At 38.7% G+C, this 24,756-nt stretch overlaps 1 protein-coding gene across 4 annotated transcripts in view; it reads left to right on the top strand.

Annotated features, from left to right (window-relative positions):
* gli3 (GLI family zinc finger 3) overlaps nt 1-24,756 on the top strand; it is a 297,548-nt gene that overhangs the window by 150,809 nt on the left and 121,983 nt on the right. For all 4 annotated transcript variants that reach the window (XM_008112874.3, XM_008112872.3, XM_008112873.3 and 1 more), the window contains one exon: nt 20,799-20,904. In XM_008112874.3, the coding sequence (XP_008111081.2) occupies nt 20,799-20,904 (106 nt within the window). The remainder of the gene's footprint in view (nt 1-20,798; nt 20,905-24,756) is intronic.

The raw sequence follows: 24,756 nt of genomic DNA on the forward strand, positions 1-24,756 counted from the left end.
CCCTGTGATAAGCTGTGATTGTTTTAACTGGGGAAAACAAGATTAAACTTGGCATGAAAATATATGCTTTATGAATAAACCAGAGTTCATGAAAAAAGAATAAAAGAAAATAATTTAAGACAACACAAGAAAGAAAATACATGACATGTCTGTTTACTATAGATAGTTGTTTCATGCCAAGAACAATCTAGAGACTATATTACATCCAGTCCCTGCATTGCTATGTGGATTGGGCGAATCTACACAGACCCAGTATACCTGGGTCAATACAGTGTGGTGTATTCCTGATCAGTTATGGTGTGGCTTTGGCCACTTTGAAGGCGGGGGGAATTCTGAATGTTCATCATGAGGTGGCCACTCTTACCATCCTCTCACATCCTCCCATGTCATGGCAGTTTCTGGATAGGTCCTAGTATCACTTGCAGTGACATCAGCCGGGCAATGGAGTGCCAAGGGAGGAGGAAATTCCCCCCTCCTCTCTCCCTACCTTCCCTGATTGCCCCATGGCCCTGGCCGATGTCACTGCAGGCAACGACAGACAAGTAGAACCCATGTTATGGCCAAAGACGGCTGCAATACAGAGGGCTGGAAAGGATGGTACATGCCATTTAGTTCCAGAACCAACCCAAAAGCTGAAATACTCAGCCCATAATTCGAACTATCTCTCAACTCCCGTTAATGCAGGGCAAGACTGCATTAAAATGGCTTTACCCTTCTGTATCAGCTCTATGACATTTGGCTGCCATGGAGCTGATCCAGGCCTGTTCCAACCTAAGTGGTAAGTGCAGATGTCTCCGTTTTATCTGGAGCTTAACTCAATGCTTAATCAAAGTAATGATTGTATCTGAGAATGAAAATGCAACTAAAAAACAAAACAAAAATAAATGATCATGGAGAAATGACGTTAAGTCTTACATTAGCCTCATTGAAAGCACTTGCTTTTTTCTTTTTAATATATAGACTTGTTATGGTTCCAGTCCTATGACTTCTTGCACAGCACTTTGAAATTAGGGTATTTGAACAGTTGCACCAAATAATACTGCCCTCTTTCTGTTGGGACAGTATTGTAGTCATGCAGTGAGATAGGGTGATGCAAATATTTATGATTTTACGCGAAGATGGAGTGCCTTCAAGAGACCATTAAACGGTTCTTCATTTCCCCCTAAAAGCCTAAGGGAATAAAATAATTCAGTGGATGTGAACCAAAAGATTGGAAAAATGACCAAATAATGTATCTGTCAAATCATTTTACTAATGTTCAAGTTGAGGTTTTGCCCCTTGGAAATCTAAGGATGTGGTATTTCCACATCCTTCTGTACACACACACACACACACACACACACACAAAGTATCCTGGCAGACAGCCAATTTCTTCATTTTCTCTATCTCTGATCCAATGCCAATTTCTTTGCTCTTTTGGTTTCTCTCCCTTGTCATTCCCTTTGTGCATTTGTTGCCTTTCAGTTCTATAAGCAGTTCTGCGAAATGTAGGAATCATAAGTGTAGTTCTTTATCACTTTGCCCCCATGTATGATTACTGTACTCTTTTTTTTAAATTGTGGTTTGTGCTAACCTCTTTTGCTATGGGAAAAAGATGATGATTGTGCCAATACAAGACAAATTATCAAATGTGACATTTTAAAAATGTGCAAAATCTGTGCAGAATAACTGCTGAACTGCAAAATTCTATCAATCCAGGGGCTCTGCTCTCATGGAGAATGTCCCACTTTCTCTGGAAGTTGTAGGTGGAAAGCAAGCGCTAGCTGTGCCAAAAAGGGCAGTTCCACCAGGTTCCTTCCTTAACAGGCACATCTAACAGTCATTTCATTACGCTGCAGAAGAGGGGAAACAGGATTATTCCTTTCAAACTCTTCTGAAAGACAACTCTGCGAAGGCTCTTTCAGCTCTCGCCTCTAGTAGGCTTTCTAGTTAGCTGAAACATAGGAAAACATTAGGAGAAACCGTGCCATTCCATCAGCTTTGCTGAAAGACTACTTGCTTCCTCTTTTCCCTCCACATCCTGTTTTCCTTTTGTGTCATATCTGTGAAAATTGTAAGTCCATGAACAGGTACTACTGTTTTTCATCATATAATAGTCACCAGAATGATAAAATGCTATAAATAAATAATGCCAAAAAACTGTGCTTTTTAGCCACTTAAGTCCAAAACACTGAATCAATGTTTTGCAATATAAATTACAACTATGGAGCACTTTCACTTCAGGCAGAACAAAGGGAAAAGACGATTGCTTGGATTATAGGAGAAGAATACTCCATGACAAGCATTCTGAGACATTTTGTCCAACTCTGATCTAGGACTTAAATGGACTGAATGCTGATTGGATTAGCAAGAGCATAGGTAACCCACTGACTAGAATTATTAAGTAAACTTCTATTTCCTGAGCGGTTTGAGCACCATTCATTGTCACATTACCAATTTCTGGAATATATTCCTGGTAGATATGTACCTGAAGATTGAACATGCTCTGCATAGTTTACCAGGGCATTCAAGGAATAGCTATGCCCTTTTTTAACTATATTTGATTTTGATGGGTCTTCAATATCAATTTCCTTCCTCAAAACTTTTTTCTACTTCTGACAGTAGGCAAGAGAAGCAGCAGGATGTGACAGAGAATTTCATTCTTTTTGAAATGCTATACTCTCTTAAGGGTGAATGATCTTCTCTATAAGCAAGTGTAAATCCCAAAAGTATCAACAGGAGTTCTGTGTTTGAGGTGAGAACAGAACTCGTCTACCTACTCATCACCCTCCTCTCTCCATGTTCATTTTAGTTGTATGCACTTAACATGTTGTTTTACATTCTTTTGTATGCAGGTTGTAAATAGGGAACAGAAACTGACTACCCTTGTTGCAGCTTCCCGTTTTATGTGCTGCAATAGCCAATTGGATTTTTTTTTAAAAAAAAATCACCCCTGAGTTGTTAACAAGAAATCATAAAATGGACTTAAATATCACAAGATTTGAAAATAGTAAAAACCACAATACTTGCTTAATGGATTTCAGTCTTTGGCCTTTAAAACATCATGTTGTGAAAATCAGGCTATGAGATTACATTTAACCATATTTTAGCAATATGGTATGTTTGGACTGCAATGGCTTAAAGATTCTGAGAGCTGTAGTTCAAAACAACTTTCCTAAACTCTGGATTTGATCTGTGACTTGAGAATTCAATTTAGAGTACTGGTTAGCAACAAGTTTTGCTAGAAGGATGCTCTGATTGCCCCATACAGAAAGCCATTCCCTGGTACAATTATTTGTTCCATACTGAGGACTATTCCTTGGTACCATTGTTAACTCCATACAGGGAGTTCCTCCTTTGGGGAAGCCTGTTTGACATGGGCTCTTCAGTCAATGAATTCCTGTCTAACTTTTAAGGTCCCATGATCTTCCCCTTCTTGCAATTCCTCTTCACCGACTGGGTAGTGGCAAGATATTGACAGGTGACGTCCAGGTACATATCAATCATCCAATGCTGGCCCAGGGAACCATAGCTTGCCCCTCTCTTGCAGTTGGCCAAAATTCAGTACCATGCATTTCAGGCAAATCAAAACCTGCTAACCTCCATGGTGGTGACATAAAACTTTCAGGCCTCGCAATCAAGCCTATTGCAAGGATGACCTGGTTAAGTTTGCAGTTTGCAGGCCAACTACTAGGTGCTAGTATGCCTTTAAATGGTACAAGGTATTTGAATTCTTTCAGCCTGCATGAGCAGTGGATGATAGAGTGGTTCATATACTAGACTACTTGGTTCCATTTTTGCCAGAGGACTGTCCTTTTCCTCCCTCAAGCACTGCTTAACAGCTATATCATGAGATTTCTAGTTCCTCTCTCAAATCCATCTATCAAGGATTTTTTGAAGAGTTGCAAAGACTTATAGCCACCTATGTCTGGTCTTGTTTCTCCCCTAGAGCCCATAACTACTCCTGTCTCAACCGTTCAATAAGTCAGTCCTTGGCTTCTTATGAACTATGATTACTCATGTAAGAGACAGCTTTTCTAGTGGTAGCTACATCAGCAAGAATGTGTGCACTATGACCTTATGCATAATCAACCTTACCATTGCTTCAGTAGGGATATGTTGATCCTGTGAGAGGACACTTTCCTTTTTGTGGAAGATTGTGTTTATTCCTACCTAATAGGACATCATTCTCTTTGTGTTCATCAGAACCCTGCTGTTGGCTTGGTGTGTTCTCTGCATCAATGTCTCACTGAGTTGGTTTTAGCAACTATTCCACTGGTGCATGGAATTGCAGGGAACCCCCTCCTGCACAGGTGGGAGGTCACTCAGCTGTGGCAGTGGCAGTATTGACTATGTCGTGATATTAATTTCTCTACATGGCATCCATACAGCTGCTATTTGATTGAGACCACTCACTTTCATATTTGCCAGTCTTATTATATGTTCCCATTGGATGCTACCCTGGGAAGACTGTACCCTTTTCCTGTAAGGAATGACATTCCCTCCTCCTGTGATTAGTAGTTTGCTAGTCTGCCATTTGTGTGATTCACAGGGACAATGAAGGAGGAGGACAGGTTGCTTACAGGTAGTTGTTTGTGTGGTCATCTGTGAAATCACTTAACCCTATCCATCGCCCCCTTGTCATGACCTGCCTCTCTTTAGAGCCTTTGGTATTCATTGAACTGAGGATTAGGAGGAAATTGTGTGGGTGTGGCACCCAGAGGGTGGACAGGGCTAAAACCAAAATGTTTTAATACAACTCTATAAGATTCCTAATGATTCTCTACACAGCGTAGGATAACCTATTTATGTGATTTCACAGATGAACACTTGGAGAAACAGTTATAGGTAAGCACTCTGTTGTTTCATTGCCAGTGGGCACTGCAAATGCCAAATCAGTGGGGCAAGGTAAGGGTCACAGTAGAGCAGTGCCAACTTGGTTCTGGCACTACTCAGCTGTGCACCTACTACCCAAGTCTCGAGCTGGCAAAGGGCATACCCTGATGAATCCAGGATATGGATCTCTCTGTCATTTAGATTCCTGCTTACTGATACTGAATTGACAGTTTCAGGTCTCACATTTTAGCTCCCTGTGCAGTTCAGTTAGTTAAATGGTGCTGATTATTAATATAATGAGCTTTTAAAAATACAGTATTTTACAAAACAAGTTGTTAAGTTATCACCATTATTCTTACTGAATGTACAAGAAATGGACAGAAATCTGGTAGAAAAGTTCAGAGTGCTCAGTCAGTATAGCTGCCAGAAGAAGAAAAGAACATGTTTTCTCCAGAGTCTTACATTATTTCTATAATTAAAGACAAGATGTGAGGTCCATAATTTTACTATTGCCTGTATATAAAAGTAGTGCTATTTCTTTGCATGCTAATGTATTAGATCTAGTTGTGTGGCAATAATGACATTAATTTACTGTTTGGAATTAGGCAACTATCGGGGAATGAACTTTCAATTTCCCTTCCTTAGCTCACATAACAGCAGGGAGATAATCAGCAGAGGATTTTGGCCCCTGCAGATAATCTCTTCAGGGTTATCACTTACTTAACAAATGGATGTGTGAAGTATTTGTAAAAAGGCTTTTTGAAGTGAAGTTCCACATGGTTGCGGCTTAGAGATGAAGACATAGAAATGTTTACACAGGGGCAGAGGGTTTGGTCTACCCAGTGTGGCTCTTCTCAAGTGCTAGTATTCTAAGGTTAAACTGTTTGCCTTTCTAATGAAGTGAACTGTTTGTTTGAAATATGTGGTAGGAGGTATTTAAATAGGGCCTAAAGTAAACTGTAGTGCTGTCCAAATATGCCCCCTGCATATCTGCTTTATAGAAGGAAGGAAAACAAATTGGCTACAGCTTACCTCAGGGAAGAGCAGTTAAGGGAACTGTTTAAATAATAAAAAGGAGGGCTAAAACGGATATTGCCAGAGTTTCTTACAGGCCTTCTGCGACAATCATTCCTCATACTAGGGATTCCTTAGGGCTCTGCTGGGAAGGGCAAAGTTGCCACTAGAATTCAACATTGTTTTTATTATTTAAAATGAAGATTTTTTTCTTATTAGCTGTCGAAATGAGAGCTATACTTAAAACAACTATTCTTACTACACTACAATCTTATGGGAGAGCACGTGTGATATTTAGTTTATGGGAGATTAGGCTTTATCTCAGATTTAAATAAGAGTTTAAATATATGTATTTTCAAAACCTAAATTCAGATGAAAATTAAGAATGTGGCATGAAATGTTAATTCATACTGTGGAGTCTGAGGAAGATAGTAACAGATGAAGCTGGTCAACTAGTAGACTAATGTTACAAACTTGCATAATAAATATAGGGAGCTTCTAGGAACCAATACTTTGTTGAGTCTTTAAATGTATGAAATACAGTCTGTTTTATCTCTGTTCCCTTACTCCATAGATATTTGCACCCAATACCAAATTTGTTTCCCTCTGTATCCCCAAAGCATTTCTCCTTCTCTTGTATGTGCATGCACACATACAAACACACATGGCTTCTTCAAATCTAATCCTTTTGACCCCTTTCTATTAATTTTCCCACCTGAACTTTTTTTTACTTTAATCTATTTTTTATGTTTCATTTGTCCTTCTTTACTAAGATTAGTAACAACAGTACTCTTAGTTGTTGCTTTCCCAGGGCTCTCCCAGCAGTTCACAAACAGAAAACCACAATTAGATATGATAACAGTATATCTTGATGCTTTAATGTAGACTGGATAATCACATAGAGGGGAGTGAGATGTAAATAATGAAAGGAAAGCTGTGTTTACTATTTATCTCTGCTTCATGGGCCGGCCGGCCGGCCGGCCGGCCGGCCTGCCTGCCTGCCTGCCTGCCTGCCTGCCTGCCTGCCTGCCTGCCTGCCTTTCTTTCTTTCTTTCTTTCTTTCTTTCTTTCTTTCTTTCTTTCTTTCTTTCTTTCTGTCTGTCTGTCTGTCTGTCTTTCTTTCTTTCTTTCTTTCTTTCTTTCTTTCTTTCTTTCTTTCTTTCTTTCTTTCTTTCTTTCCTTCCTTCCTTCCTTCCTTCCTTCCTTCCTTCCTTCCTTCCTTCCTTCCTTCCTTCCTTCCTTCCTTCCTTCTTCTTTCTTTCTTTCTTTCTTTCTTTCTTTCTTTCTTTCTTTCTTTCTTTCTTTCTTTCTTTCTTCTCAGCTAAAAACTAATATCAGAACGTAAGAAATAATAGCTATTTGGACATAGATATCTAGATAACATCTAGATAATATATATGAATATTTGAACTTTTTTTGCTTTTATGTACATACTTGTGTCTTCAGCTCTAAGCTGCAGAAGAAAGATGGGAGAGACAAAGGAAAAGCCATAGGCAGCAGAGTTTGCTCCTGCTCACCCCTGGTTTTCCATTTTTCTGACCCCCCCCCCCCCCCCCCCCCCAATCTATGTCATCAGGGCAGCGTCTGTATTATATGAGCCTGGCTACCATATATTATCTGTCTCAAGGAGATCTTGGACAGTTTGCTGCAGGGAGCACTGAAAAGATGCAAGTCCTGGAACCAATACTTTGCACCTGTCAATCCAGGAAGGGCAGGAGTAATAAAGGCAGTATGGTGATATGTATGTGTGTATATATGTGTGACCTTGGAGGTGTCTACGGACAATGCCAGCTCTTTGGCTTAGAAATGGAGATGAGCACCAACCCCCAGAGTCAGACATGACTGGACTTAACATCAGGGGAAAGCTTTATCTTTTTAATATGTGTGTGTGTGTGTCCCATTTCCACTCTGGATCAAAAGGCGGAATAAAAATAGAGGAAATAAATAAAGCAAATAAGTACAGTATGTGCAGTTAAATTCATATGTTAGTTTATTATAAATCTATGTGTTTGGGGACTCCTATTTTACATTGCTAGCAATTAAGATCTATCTGTTATCCCACTAATGAAGTAATTTCAGAATTAACCATCATATGCTCATTTACCTCATGAAAATGATTTGAATGAATTTCTTTTGCTCATCTCTGTGATCCTAATTACACTTTAGAGAAGTGAAGCGGCATGTGAGTTAGTGAAACTCACTTCCAAGTATATGTATAATAATGAAACTCCCTATCTTATATTTTGATTTCATCCAAACAGCTTCTTGTTGAATCTTGAGGTACACTATATTTCCAAGGTAAATTTGCCTTTTGTTCATTTTGAAGATCTAGAATGCTTAATAAAAGGTATGTGTTGCATCTAAATTTAAATATGTACACCGAGCCTGAAAGAAGCAGATTTCAGTCCTGGTTACTTGACATTACAATATTATTTAATCTCTATATCAATTACCTGCTTGGAGTAATGAAGGACCCTGTAGCTCATATGCCTACAGTCCTAATTACATTCTGTAACACGTTGTTATATGCCAATGATATGATATTATTATCACATTTGCACATTGGACTTTATAGGTTGTTAAAAAAACTCAGCTCCTATTTATTTAAATTTGTTTAAAACATTTATGTTCCACCCTTCTCACTACAAAGAGGACTCAGGGCAGAGCACAACATATATATATATGGCAAGCATTCCATGCCAGGACATAAAATTATAAATATACACAAACATTAACATCAGTTATATCTACTTTAAAATCAGCTGTTTAAACCAACTCAGGACTTTGCCAGGATAACTCTCTAATCATCAACAAAGCAAAGTAAAAAATATGGGTGTTTGGGAAAAGACAGCAGACACATAGGTGGCAATTAGATGGTGATCTTGGAGTAACTTATCTTGGAGTAATTTCCTCTGAGACTGTTTCTTGGACTTTTCATCACAAAGGAGCACACTCAGAGCAAAGGCTCGCCTGAATCTAATACTTAAACTAAAAACGAATTGCCACCCAGGTACTCTAATCCCAATAATTAAAGTATATAAAGCTAAAGTTACACTTAAAGTTTTTTATGCAGCAGAAGTATGGGGTTTAAGTTCTGTCTTAGTAATAGAACAAGTACAGTTTCAGCACTTGAGAAGCATACTGGGAGTAGATCAATCAACCTCAGCTGCTGCAGTGAGAGCTGAACTGTAAGTTTACATAACCTATGCACAGTCTAAACTTAGAGTATATAATTACTGGTATAAAATCAATATAATGGAGCCCAATAGACTCCCAAAATTGTGCCTATTAGAACAGATAAATTTCCAACTACAGACCTCTTGGATTACACAACTAACCAATTACATAAGAAGTGGTGGTCTCCCTGTTTCCTGCTCCTTAAGAGACCAAGTAAAAAAAGAGTGCTATACAAAGAATTCTAGACATAGATGCACAAAAAGACATAGCTACCTTCAGTAAGGTTGCCAATCTAAAATGGCAGAGCTGATATAAAAGTACCTTTCCAATTACTAACTATTTAAAAATTCAAATACCAAAACATTTTAGGGAGGTATTCACTCGAGCTAATTTTTATCAGCTTGATACAATGGTCAGGTACGGGAGATTTAACAGCATCCCTTATAATTAATGGATTTGTTTTATTTGTTATAATTAATGGAAGTGTTTTATTTAACTTACTATATAGAGTGTAATCATGATTTATCAAGCCCTTTTGTTTGGTTTGGTACTGTGATATGGCCTAAGGGCTAATCAATAAATTTACAACTACTTGACATTACTGTAATCCAAATAAGATGTAACCTAGACTTTTGTTACTGGAATAGTCACAGCTGATGCAGTAGTGTTAACCATGCAAGTGCACTTCTGATCACTGCTTAAACTTGGCCCTCTATATTCAGGACTGAATCCAAAAGTACACCTAAACTGTTAACATTTGCTTTCAGGGGAAATTGCAACAGTGTAGCTAAAGATAGACCATTTTAGAGCATTTTAGAGCATTTAAAGACAAGTTACCTTTTTGGAAATTGGACATGAAACTGTTGTTGCTTTCTTGAGTTTCTTCACTTACCTTCTTGTTTGGGTGAAAAGTTAGTCATGGTGAATATATCAATATGTGGGTAGTTCACAGAGGAACAAAGGCAGACCAGAGTGCCTGTTTGGAGGGTGGGGGAGAGACAAATTGGTTTTTCTCACAGCAGAGGGAGGGGGTTCCTTTTGTCAGTTTTCTGGCAGAGTTCAATTTGTCATTTTCTTGTAGAGAGAACATTATTAGATTTAAGAATATGAGAAGGGCCCGGAAGTTAAGAAAAAAGGGCCTGTGGCAAATAAGATCTCCACTTCTTCCAGGGAAAAACCACTTTCAAATAACATAATGACATGGACAAAATGTTTCACTTGTTTGTGTTTTCTTTTGCTGAGACTATACTCACATGCTTGTGAGGTAGAACTGTGCATAATTTAAAAGAGATGCTGGAGCTTTTGATTAAGAGAGAAACTTGTATCCCAGCCCTAGCAAATTTCTCTGGATCCCCTATAGATAAAATACATGCTGTATGCTGTCTTCACTTTCTTTTTGAATGAATAAATTTGTCTAATGTTGAACAAGCACTGGCCATCCACCTTATTAAAAAGATGCCACAGATGGATCTTTATTAAAGGAACATGTAAAAATGTTTTCTACATCTTCATGCAGACTTCACCCATCTTCTGCACTCAATTGAAATGACTCAGTAATAGGCCTGATAGGATCTCAGTGCTGTCTAGCATGGAAAATCGGATATATTTAGGTATCATATATTTCTCTTTACGTTGTTTAAATCATAGAAATCTAGCACAAAGTTTGTGTCTTAGCACTGAGCTATGGCTCAATCTTGGCTTTTCACTTACCTTCTGGATACGAGATTGATTCTCAATATTAAGGAGACTAAGTGGTGATGACTGGTAGATGGAAAAAATCACTTTGCTTTCCTTGCAATTCCTAGTCTGTCATTTAATGTGGAAATTATGCATTGAGGAGTAAAGGCATTATCCTTATAGTTCAGATTGGATTGATCCTTTATGATGCAATGTATCAATTGAGGCATGATAAAAAACAGGCAAGGATTTGAGATGACCCTGCTTGAATTGAGACCATGCATCTTTTCAACTCTTTAACATGTGTAGCTTCCAATACACATATGCCCCCTAGAGTTTTGGAGGGCACACTGCACTAGCTGATCATGGAATTAAGGTAACAATGAAGAAAGCTATTGCTTCTTTATCAGTGATAATGCATTCTCAGGACTGGCATAAGTAGTACAATAATAATAACAACAACAACAACAATAATAATAATAATAATAATAATAATAAAACTTTATTTATACCCCACCACCATCTCCCCGCGGGGACTCGGGGTGGCTTACATGGTGCAGCGGCCCAAACAACATAGAACAAAACATAGGCAACATAATACAAATCACACTATAAAAAGATAAAACAGTAATACAATATATCAATTAAAACAAAAATACAGGATAAAAATTCCATTTAAAACCCATAAACACATAAAAATGCCATGTCATCCTTAAAGCACATAAAATCCGAATGCATCATGTACCAAAATAATTCAGTGGTGGCGATAGCAACATACTGTCATCTATATCATGAGAAGATGTGACTTATTAGATAAGATAATGACTTGTGTATTTGTACAATTTGTACAATTGTACAATTTGTACAATTTGTTCCATTCATATGGCCCCATTTCCGTTTCCATCTGTTGCTTAGGGAAATGGGCACCCATACAAATGGGCTTTTCCAGCCAAGCTCCAAAAAAACCCAAAGATTTTTCAGGCTCGCAGGGCCTACAGTTGAGCCTCTAGCACTCGGAGCTTGTAGGCCCAACTTGCAGGGCCTATGAACATCGAGCACTTTGAACTTGATTGTAGGCCCTATGAGCTAGGCCTACGGGCTCCAAGCGCTCGACTGGACTGTACACTCTGTGAGCCAGGCCTACAAGTCATCGAGTGATTGATGCTCATAGGGCTTGTCTGTAGAGGGTTTACAATCGAGTGCTCAATGCTTGTAGGCCCAGCAGGCAGGGCCTACAAGCATCGAGCACTCGGCATTTGGCTGTAGGCCCTGCAAGCCAGGGCCTACAGCCAAGTGTGGAAAATCAGCCCACCAAATGGCTACCATTCCCTTCTGTCATTAGTTTCACTGTTTCTTTTGGGGTTATGCTGTTCTGTGCAATACAAATGGATGGAACGGTACAAAACCACGAAATAAACAGATGAAACAGAATTTGGGTTCTACTCTAGAAAATAGTAGGAAAAGAGGAAGACTGCATTACAGATGGATAGACACAGTCAAGGAATTCATGACCCTGAATTTGCAAAATGACAAAGTGGCAACTTGTCAACTCTATGAATTAGAGATCTTCGAGTTGCCATAAGTTGGAAGATGGTGTGATGGCAATTATCTCAATAAAATGATAATGGCTTCAACAGGTCTTTAGAACTTTACTGTGCTGAACTTTCTTTGCTGCCAGAATTGGTATTGAATAATGTCTTGTTTGGGATTACGTTAGCCTGTTTTTCCACATTCTCAGCAGCTGCCTAAAAAGGCTGTGATGGCTAAATGTCTGCAGTATAATTATTAGAGTTCACATTATAGTTGTGTAATTCAGCAAAAATGTGACTATCTTCCATTTTCCAAGCTGCCCCCCCCCCACACACACACTGAACCTTCTGTTTTAGTGAGTATACTCTTACTCTTTGTATATCTTCTATATATATAAGAACATTTCTTACATTTCCATTATTCTTGCCCTTAGTAACCAGAAATAGTGTATAACTGTCCACAGACACACACACATTGTCTTTATTGTCATATAACAGCAAAATCACAACAAGAAGAAGACACAGAAAAAAAGAAAACATACTTAAAAGTTACTAATCTCCAGGATAAATTTGCAATAGTCTCAGAAAATAATGTATCAGAGTTGTTCAGAAGATAGGGAATTTTATAACACCCTTGTCACAGAGAACACTGTGAAAAAATGGGATTCTTTTATTTCATCTGTATACTATCATATTTGGGGCAAACAAACAAAGAATGATGAAGTGTTTCAACAGATACCAAGTCACAAGAACAAACCCTTTTGGAATGTTCCACTTTCTTATATCTGTCATCCAAAAGAGCTGATGGTAACACATTACATATTGTCATGAAAGCTCTCCTTTGGGTGGGATTAATCAAAATGTGAAGATATGCTACCATGACTCCACGCTTGCATGGAATTAATGATGTGGTAAAGGAACAAGTTGTTTTTGCTGCAAAAGTCAGATTATGAAAGTCAAGATCCAAAAGTTTGCTCTTGACTGACTTGCAGGCTCCCACATTTGTGAGCATCAAGAGTGCTTCCAAAAACAGGCCAATTGCTTTGATTTTTATGAGAATCAAAGTATATCATTTTGCAATAAAATGATCTGATAACAGAGGGAATATAGCTATCGGGGTCTGCTTGAAAATGTACATGCTGCCAGAATTGTGTAGCTCTCATCCATGCCAAGGTTTCAAGATTGTTTTGACCCATCTCAGTGGATAGAATGGCATAAGGCAGACATCTAAGGAGTTCCATTAGTTTCTGGAGAAACTTTGAATGTAGTGTATTAAATGATTTCTTGATTGCAGAAATCCAAATTGGGGAGCCATACAGTAACAGAGAATCCAATCTTAGCTCCTTGGTTCCCTCCCTGCTTCTGGTGGAGGAACCTGGAAGGGAACAAGGCAAGGCTCCAGAAAGAGGGAGAAGTGCTGTTTCCTTGGTAATACAAATGGGCCGCCAGCAGCTGCACATTTCCATGTGTGCTTGGAGTGGGAGGGGGAGGAAAAGGGTCAGTGCAGTGCTCCTCAGTATGCTTCATGGAGCCCCAAGGGCGCCGCAGAGCACACTTTGAGAACCGTTGTCTTATGCTATTAAATCTGATATACATCTTTCGATGTGTTTCTTGCAAAAAAAAAAAAAAAGCGGCATCAGCCTTATTATTTTTTAAGTAGTCAGAAACCCACCTTTGGGTTTCAAAACTATTCCTAAGCTGCTCACATTGATAGTTAAATCTTCCATTTAGGAAAAAAATACTTTGCCTTGTTACTGCAAGAGTACAGAGAAATAAAAAGGCTCTGTGTTTCTTACGGTAGTATGGCTGAGCAGACAGTAGTACTGGTACTACTGGTAATGGCATCAGAATCTTGGGTGCACTTCTATATGTCTTCCAATAGGTAAATATTTGAAACAAGGGATATTTTCAGGCCATCTAGTGATAAAGCCAACTGATAGTCTTGCCTCTAGCTGATGGGCTTTATAAATGTGCATTCTACTTTTAAATGCACATTTACTGTGGTGGCTATGAGTTGTTTCCACCATTTCTATGCTTCAAATTACATTTGTCATTCTAACTGCTTAGCAAAATCATTTGTGACCCATAGTGTCAGTAGTTTGCAGTAGCCAAACAATTGTTTAAAAAATAGGAAAATACTCCGAATCTTTTGATGGTAATTCAGTCTTTGGTTTGGGGAGATTCTAGTCCACTGCTTGGACTAGTACTATATATTCCCAGAGCACCTTCATACACAGTCTTCCATTTTCAATCTACCATTCATTTCATTTCATATTATCCTATCCCCACCCTTTCAATTTGTCAATCATTCTTCTTCTGGTAAAGCTATAATAAGAAATATAAAATAAGTCAGTAGGGAACCAAGCTGGCAATTGGTCTGTGTGTAGTTCTAATTTAAGTCCTCTCTGATGGGATTATTTTAAATAACTGTTTGAAAAGATTTCCATATGAATACCCACAGCATATCGAAGTTCTATGTTTTGCACCCACTGCCATGTAGCATTTACTACTTACCTGTGTTTGAAGAGTTTTCATTCTCTCAGTAAAACCGATTCTACTGGTTTAGTACATTATTCTCCCTGTCTCTCATTTAGCATGTTCTTTTTCTGGCAGTATAGTACACAGCACTTAGCAGCTGGTTTGTGAAACCATCAGTCAGGAAATTGTATGATAAATAAGGGGTAGCCAGGTTTAGTGGCACTTTATTCTGCTTCAGCAGTTTTAGCTTTCCTTTGGAAAAATCATCATGGGGTATTTTGTCAAGGTTTGCTACATAAAATGGTTAGAGTTCTTCAACTTATTACGCATACTACTTGAGTTATGATGTTCTATAGCTGTATTGCTCATGTGTAAATAATAAACCCGGAGCTGAATAATTATGGTGAATGCCAGTTATGTGGATTTCTTCTTGACATGCGAGGTGGGCATAGACAGCTCTCTTACAATGATGGAATACTTTGCCATTCTCCCACTCCCATGCTCCTGGAATCAGGAAATAATGTGGAGCCAAGATGCAGTGAGAAATTTAATGTAAGAAGACTCTGATAATATTTTTAAATGCATAACCAGGTTATTTTAGGAGTATGATTACAATGTTTTAATTGCATGTAAAGTGGGCCCCCATTTCTATCAGGCCACTTTCCACAATTCAGTTACCCATAATTAAATGTGGTCCTAGAATATCATGTAAATTCCCCTTATCCACAGATTAGTTATCCATGGTCAACTGCAGTTTGAAAATATTAATAGTTTGATATTATTTACAATTCCAGGCATCCATAATGGGTCTTGTAATGGATCCCCTGCAGATAAGGGGGGGGGAGAGTGCTGTAATACCCAAGTACGCTATACATGCCTATCACAACTTGCAGGGTGGTTCACATTCTGTAGTTCTTTGTAAGATTAATGAGAAGCCAAGATGTAGATCATAACATGTAGCAGTCATATGAGTTTTTACTCCCCACCCCACTCCTTTATAATCTAGGGTCAAAGAACAGGGATACAGAATACTAACAAATCACAGATACTCTGTGTAGGTACCATATAGTATGTGAAATAGCCCTATCTATTTTCCACATGTAAAACATACTATTGTGACATATATTATTCTAACAGAATCAATATATGTTTAAGTTTAAAATAACTTGCATCAGATCCTTTCTACTTTACTAGCTGCTCCGAGTCCCCTCGGTGAGATGGGGTGGGGTATAAATAAAGTTATCGTTATAGGCTAATATCGGAACTGGGTGCCCATGTAACCAGGAAGGTCATGTGGGTGCCCTGTTTTGATGTCAGGAGCTTGCATTAAACTTCATGCCCAACTAGAAGCAGCAATGGCAGCAACACAACTATAATTCACCCACTTTCCCTTTGCTGATGAGTGCAGGGAAAGAGTGATAGTGACGGTGTCCAATCTGGACATTGAATCAGTCCATATTGGACCCAGTTCTGCTATCAAGACTGCCTGAAAGCCTGGGATACTCCAGAGTTTTCAGCAATGACAGAGTATCCCTGTCTTTGCCCAAGGTAAGACAAAGTCAGTTTAACACATAAAAGAAACAAACAAACAAACAAGGAACAACACTAAATGGAGGTGACTGTGTATCATAGGGATAGCCATCCTGCCAGGTTGGGTGAGTCCACATTTTTTTGTAAGTGTAGTCAAGCTTCTGATTGAAACTTGGGTAAATTCAGATGAGATTTTGTAGACTCTAGTTTCACTGTTTGGATTTCAATGATAACTTCCTGTAGGTAACCTCTTACTTGGTTTTATATAGTTCAGTATCAGAATAGTAGAAGCAGTACTCTACAAATGAAAGAAACCCTTCCTGAAAACTTTTCACTAAAAAAATATCCTACTCATGTATACAACCATTAATAAGATATCAAACAATAAAAACTGGATGCATTATTTCAGTTTCAGTATCGTGTAGTTACATAACCAACACAAGACATATGGGAAAATCCTAGATATACTATATATCCATCTATCGAGGGTAATATTGTCTGCACAGACTGACAGTAGCTTTATAAGGACTTGGGCAGAAGGTTTTCAAATAACCTGCTACTTGAATCTTCTGCCATAAGAGGCCAAGGACTCAGATCTTGCAAAATGTGTGCTCCCACAGTGGGCAGTAACTGCTCCTCAGTAGCTACACGTAAGTAGACAGATTTCCCACTCCCTCCTCTGATTGGCTGAAAAAGGGGGCTAGCTAGAATCCATGCAGGGATTGCCCGGAGGTTCCCCTTACATCATGAAGAGAAGGAGGGGATCCCTATGGAGAGAAGAGGAATAGCTGATAGTTGGTCAGACCCAGTCCATTGCAGAGACGCCTATGTGGAGGGAAGTGATTATAAGGGCATGCAGATGATTTCTTGATAGACTTAGTGTCCAGTTCCATTGAAACGAAGGTGCAAGATTCAAGAAGCCAAAGGTGACACCTCCAAATAACCAGGGGCTTGGCTGCCCATTTAGGAGACCAATGTATTCATATTTGTTTATCCTTTTATTCTGCGGGAATGGCAAGCCTCCAGTCTTAGTCAAGTGGATAAACATAAGCTCATCTTGGTGACAAAACGATCATCAATCTTACATGTATACACAAACAATTGGATTTTATCTGGCTTGTTAGAAGAATCCATTGTTAATTACCGTGTTTCCCCGAAAATAAGACAGTGTCTTATATTAATTGTTGCGCCCAAAGATGCACTAGGTCTTATTTTCAGGGGATGTCTTCTTTTTCCATGAAGAAGAATTCACATTTATTGTTGAAAAAAAAAATGAACATGTATTATATACTGTACAGTAGCTGTCATCACAAACCAGCATAACCAGACAAACTGTGAATCCTATCAAGAATATCTTGTTACTATCATTATTTGCATGTACAACAATCTATGGTACGTACATTTACCAAACCTGCATGCTCTAGTGTTCTGTTCGGCGGGCATGCTTCCAAACACAAATGGTGCTAGGTCTTACTTTTGGGGGAGGCCTTATATTTAGCAATTCAGCAAAACCTCTACTAGGTCTTATTTTCTGAGGATGTCTTATTTTAGGGGAAACAGTGTATGTAGCAATCTCCATTCCCAGGAGCTTATCATGGGCCTTCCAGCAGCATGATCAACTATCCCTCTTTTCTCACCACTTAATAAAAACATTCCTAAAGGGATACATTAACTTTCGCCCACCTATCCAACCGCTGACGCCGGGATGGAGCCTCGAGCTCGTCCTCAATCAGCTCTCCGCTCCTCCGTTTGAACCGCTAGCATCAACCAATCTTCACCTCATTTTCTAGAAAGTGGCCTTCCTCATTGCCATCACCTCAGCCCGTAGGCCATCAGAGCTGATGGCTCTCAGGGTTGATGAACCCTACCTCCAGTTTCATCACAACTGGGAGGTCCTCAGGACAGACATCACCTTCCTACCTAAGGTGGTCTCTGCATTCCACATGAATCAGGACATCGTCCTCCCTTCCTTCATTCAAAGTCCATCATCTCCCTTGGAGAAAAGGCTGCACCTCCTGGATGTTAGGAGGGCTCTCCTTTTTTACACAGAACTAGGGACACCAGAAAGACCCCCAGATTCTTTGTTTCCTATGCCCCAGATATGATGAGGAACCCAAACTCATCCCAAAAACTTTCCCTTTGGATTGCATCAGCGATAGAGCTCTCATACCAGCTTGCTTGCCGCCCTCCACCTCGCTTGGTCCAACCTCGGTCAACACGGGCCATGTCAACATCAACAGCGTTCCTGAGGGGGATGGCTCTGGACTCTATTTGCAAGGCTGCTATATGGTCAGCTCCCTTGACCTTTGTTTTCCATTACAGAATAGACTCTAGGACTTACAGAGACTCTACTTTCGACAGAGTCTTACTGCCTTGCCTGAACACATTCTCCACTTTCTTTCCTCCCAAAGAAAAGACAGAGACTCTACATTCAAAGTTCCAACATATTTATTGTTTATTGTTAAAAAAAACAAAACAAAGAGAAAAAGGAACAAGACTGTATTCCTTTTTATCAGTTCTAACTTTATAGAGATGTGCCTTCCAGGGGTCATACATCTTCTACCTTCTTTACGACCTTGTTCGCACCCTCCTTTGTTGGGACACTTACAAGTGTTAATGCACACTATCTCCTCACCTGATACTGGGTGGCTAGGGTACCTTGGTCCTACCCCCTGATACCTATATATGTTGCACTTGGCCACGAATGTGGGCCTCTTAATTTGAACTTTCCTGTTTCTGATATTTGTCTTAATAAATCATATGCTTGGACACTAAACTTGTGGTCAGGTTTGCTATGTCCCACCAGCCTGGACTTTAGCTTACTAGTCTCCACTAGTGTGCATTCACAGAGTACACAAGGAAAAAGAACAGATTGCTTACCTGTAACCATGTTTCTTCGAGTGGTATTCTGTGAATTCACACAATCCCACCCATTCTCCCCTTTAACAAACCTCTCCCTTTCTCATCGCCTTTGCAGCGTAGGAACTGGGAAACGTGCGCCCCGGGCTGCCTTTTATGCCCTGCGGGGAGGGGGGAGGGGTTACTGCCAAAATTCAAAAGAGTCAACTTGGAAGAGTTGCTGTTGTAGCCTGCGCAGGTGCAGATATCTCCACTAGTGTGAATTCACAGAGTACCATTCGGAAGAAACATGGTTACAGGTAAGCAACTTGTCCACACACACACACACACACACACACATGCATAAACACACACACACACACACACACATATGGCTGAAGTTACACTTAAAAATGTACCTGTTCTGACTTACACACAAATTCAACTTAAGAACTAGCCTACAGAACCTATCTTGCTTGGGGGCTGCCTGTTGTTATTAGTGGATGGTGGTTGCTGAATTTCAAGACAAATAATGGTGGGGCTTAACATTTTGAAATATGTGTGCCCTGCCTTATATTTTTATTTGTATAAGGTATTCAAGATCAATAACTTTGTTTTCCACTGAATATGTTCATTTTAAAACTGCCGATTATGTACAGATATGTTTAAAGTTCCTTAATATTAGCAGTACAGGGTTCTCTTCTTCACATCACTGTAGCTGTTGAAGTATTACTCTGCAATTTTGGTGTTTTGATTTGTGATGTACATTATTATATTATATCTTACTAGTATTTATTAAGGTTTACTTCTTCTGTAACTTTTTTAAAAGCATGTTTTAATAAAAATAAATATCAGGGTATGCTTATGAAAGGCTGGCTGATCCCTTTGAACTGACACTTCACATATGCACGCAGTAATTATTTATTAAAGACTTCTTTATGTAATTTTCCATTAAAGCAGTGAAAAGAGAATATTAAAATTAAGACATGAATATTCATGCTTTCCAAGGCAAATTGGATGAGCCAAACTCTGTCTCTTGTACACTTTGCTTGGATTCATGTAAATGAAAAGTACATGATCTCTGTGGAATGCTATCATATCATGCTTCTATACTCTTATTTGCAGGACTTCTACAGTCATGTAGTGGCACCAAAGAACATGATATTTAAAATGTAGTCTTGGAGTAGCATTTAACTTTCTAAAAAGTTTAGCATTCTCCCTATCCTCAAAAAACCATCTGGCTATGATGGGAGAAAACCATACCTCATTAGAACAATTTTTTGCTTGCAGAAAACCTATGGTTCAATCCATATTTTCTTCAGACAAAAAATCATTGAGTAGCTGGTAATAGGAAAGACTCATTTCTGCTTGTCACCTAGAAGAACCATTGTCTATTGAAGTAGATTAACTGGGTCCATAAGTCTGTTCTGAAAATATTCCTAGGGTAGAATTGATGGAGTATGGATATTGCCTAATCACTGAATCTGATTTCTTCACTTGATAATATAGACTACTTTAAAATTATGGAATGTATCACACAAGATAACAGAAAATATGGAAATGTGTGTTACCTCCAGCATCAGAATAGACATAGAATTTAACGTTCTGTTTCCCTGGGTGCAGAATTATGTTCTTATTTTATTTGTAGTGTAAGATGTACAAATAACCCTTCTTGCTGGATTTTTAAAAGTTATTCTCTTAAGATTTAGAATAACATGATGTGAAAACCATTTTTTCCAGATCCACCTCACCTTTTCCCAGCATTCCACCCTCCTGTACCAATTGATGCAAGACATCACGAGGGACGTTATCATTATGAACCATCCCCCATTCCTCCGTTACATGTGTAAGTATGAATATTTGCAGCATTCAACAGGCACATTATAGAGGAACTGTGGAGATCAGGCCTAATGAATGTTAGTGTATTAGCATTTCACTTTACAAGTTTGGCAACATTGTGCTGAAACAGTTGGAGATTTCATTCCAATACATATTGGTATTCTGGCTTATTTTGAATATATTCCCAAATTCAGAAAACATAATCAGGATTTTTGAAAAACATGACACTGGCACAATGTGGTACTGCTTTTCTGCTTCCTTCATTTTGCATGCTGACTTTTAATGCAGAGGTCACTGATTGTTTTAAACCATGTGGTTCCATTCCAGCCCAAAACAGGGAACTCTGATTTAATATCTGTTGATCAATTAGGAAATTAAGTCAGCAAACAGGTAGATAGTCATAAATAGGCAAGATTCAAGGTAGAGTAACACTCAGGAAATATTTTTGAGAAGACAAGGAAATGTAGTTAAGTCTAAAAAAGTTTCCTTGTAAAATTATTAAAATTGTTTCTGGTTTCTGATCCTGGTTAAAGGTTTAATGGCATGGTATTCCTCTGAGTATTACTTGCGTAAGAATATCCTGTGAAATTCACGGGGTCATTATAACTTGATAGTGACATAAAGACGCATACATAGAACAATGTGTAATGTTCAAACCAGGCAAAGAAAAGGAGGAGGAATTTGTGTTGGAAATGGGAGCAAAGTAGGAAGTGTCATTCCCCAAAGCTGCCTGTTGATTTCCAAAATGCAGCATTTAATAAAGTTTTGCTATACCTTTGGAGATAGTTTCCTTGAAAAAAAAGAGGGCAAGAATGAATCTAGGAAAGGCTGGTTGGTGGTGATTCTGCATGTGTACCCAGTCTCTTGATTGATGGGACTGTCATCCATGTGACAGAGCACAGTTTACATGAAGATAAAGAAAAATCGTAGTGATACTATATGCTGGAAAGAGAAAAATGCTTTATGCAGAATTAAAAATTGTCCTGTTGCAGATGGAGAGAGGTATGCCAACAGGTTGGATGGGGATAGTTGTGAAAATATATTGCATCTTGGACTGTAAAATTCAGAAGAATTATTCCATAACAACGTAAATCCACAAAGCAAATTCAGTCTTTACTAAAAGGCTTGATAAATACATTTAATCATCTCTAATAATCCCTCACGAACAGTGAAGAAAAGAAGAAAAGCACAAGTAATTCATTGAAGAATAATGCTTGTTGTTTAGATGGCAGATTGCTTCTCCATGGCTATTAGTTACAGCTGTGTAATTACATATATGCTGGAGAAAAAAATGAAGTTGTTTTAAAACAACTCCTCCTCTGTGAGCAGAATTAATTGATATTAGCTATCCTAACTACATACCCAAGTTACACAAACAATATTTTACCAGCAGTTATTTTGGATCAGTCTCTTATTAGCCAAATTGTAATTTCAAAAGAAATTGGCCTGAAGGCTAGCAATAAATCTGTGTTGCAGGCTTCCATCACCATTAAAAAATCTCTCTATTTATAGCAGCGATGGAGGAGGGGAGGGGATAAAAAGAAGAGGAGACTTCCAAGAATTGTGATTTATTTTTTCCATTGAGGTTATTTGCACCAGTTATTTGAATTGTATTTAGTTGTGCAGGAAAAATCATTTGAATGGTCTGAATTAAACTGCCTTAAAAGGGTGATCATTTTAAAGACACCCAGTACAGTCATTTCTGAGGATTATATGTAAATCCATCATGAGAACTAATGGTATTCACAACTAGTTGGGGAAATATCTGTGGATTGCTGTGTATTTTTCGTGGCCTTTTTGGCAACAGCCCAGATATGTGGCAAAACATATGATTATATATATATGGTTTTATATATATGGTTGTAGTGACTGTTATAAAATAGATACAGGTAATAATCAGTCATAAGTTTTTAAAAAAGCATTTTTATTGGAGGTTTGTTTTTGGGAGAGCCACATAGAGATGAGTTGCTGTTTAGACCAGGGGTGTTGAACTCATTTTCACAGAGAGCCACATCAGCCTTCAAGGGCTGTCTATAATTGTAAGATTGTATAAATGTTGCCCTGGCATTGAAAGTCTAATACACTGGGATGAATAAATGAATGATAATAATAATAATCATAAACCTAATCATCATCATAATAGAAAGATGCAACTATGATGCTCTGGTACTGAAGACCTAATACCTGGTGTTATATAAATAAATGAATAATAGTAATAGTAATAATAGAAAGATGAAACTGTGTTTCTTTGTTACTGGAAGCCTAAAGCTACCAAGAGATTACCAAAGTCAGTTCAAACTTTATGTATCCCATTATCTCCAGACCATCTGTGAGGAAAAGCGAAGTGTGGGGTGCTGTCTTTCACCACAATCTCTTTCCTAATTTGTGCCACAGAGTGATGGCCACTATATTCTGGCTCATCTAGGAGGAGGATGGGCCAGACATGGATATGCCTGGTTCCTCAGGGAAAAGGCTGTTGCGGCCCAAGGATGAGAAGGTGGAGTCTGCCATCTTCCTCACATGCCATACCCTCTGGAGCCACACCCAGATATTTCAGTCATGATTACAAGAGGTGATACGTGTTAAGCATCCTTTCAGTGCATCCAAAACAGCAACACCACTCCTTTTCCTGTTCTCCTGTGGTCTCAAGAACACCTGGCACTGCAAGGAGGGAAATGGTTTGCTGCCAGAAACATGCTCCCTTGCAAGTAGGTTCCTGCTATGTTTGAAATGCAGAGGACACAACCAATACTTGGCAGAGGGAGCAGCACCAACACAGGGAGTGTCTGGACCTTGCGGGCTATATAAAATGATGTGACAAGCTGGGTTCAGTCTGCAGTCCTTGGATTTGACACCTGGTTTAGACTGTTACTCTAAAAAGCATGGGGATTAGATACGTTTGTAAGATTGCAGTGGATCCAAACTGTGCAACTTTGATTAAGCCCCAACTCATACTCAGTGGAATCTGGACAGAGCACTGTGCAGCCAAATGGGTATGTGTGTTTACAGTGTTTGGCTGTATGAATCAGACTGGAGAATTATGGGAGATAAAATATTATCATAATGCAGAACAGACAGCATCCTATTAGACCACATTCACTTCAGAAATAAGATATATTGGTTTCAGTGGAATTTGCACCAGAGCGTCGTAAGTCTGTGCTATAATTACAAATGTTCTTGGGCTTAGGTACACTGGTTTGATTACATTCCTCTGTAGAAAATACCTATAGATATTAAAGATCTTTTACTTTGCTGGACTGTTTTAGAGTAAACATTTTAAAAGCTGCTTTTACTTATATGGTCCATCTGTCAGGGGTGCTTTGTGCTTTTCCTGTATGACAGGGGTTGGACTAGATGGTGCATGTGGTCTCTTCCAACTCTATGATTCCATAATTTATTTTATTTACCTGATTTTTATCCCAGCTTTCCCCAGTGTAGACACATGGCAGATGACATCAAACATAACACGATACAATTAAAACACAGCATATACATTACAATATGAATATGAATTGTTTTAAATGGTATCATGGAAAGTATTAAAATACATTTAAAACTACACTTTAAAACTCACCCCATCCCCAGCAGCCTGCATCTCAGTATTTCATAAACACCTGATGGCAGAAGTATGTTTTCATCTGCCAGCAAAAAGTCAGCTTTCAAAAGAAGCGTATAAATATATACAGTGACGTAATGCTTTAAGAAGGGCTTAGACTTCTTAATAAATTGAATTTTTATTGAGAGGAGGCAATAAAGGACAACCAAACCTCTCCCTAAAACACAAACTGGTGTCATCCAGATAAAGTTTGAAAAGTTGCTTTTTAGAAAAATTGTATATATAAACAAGTAATAATAGAAT

Source organism: Anolis carolinensis, chromosome 6 (assembly GCF_035594765.1).
Source record: "Anolis carolinensis isolate JA03-04 chromosome 6, rAnoCar3.1.pri, whole genome shotgun sequence".
NCBI classification, from domain to species: domain Eukaryota; kingdom Metazoa; phylum Chordata; class Lepidosauria; order Squamata; family Dactyloidae; genus Anolis; species Anolis carolinensis.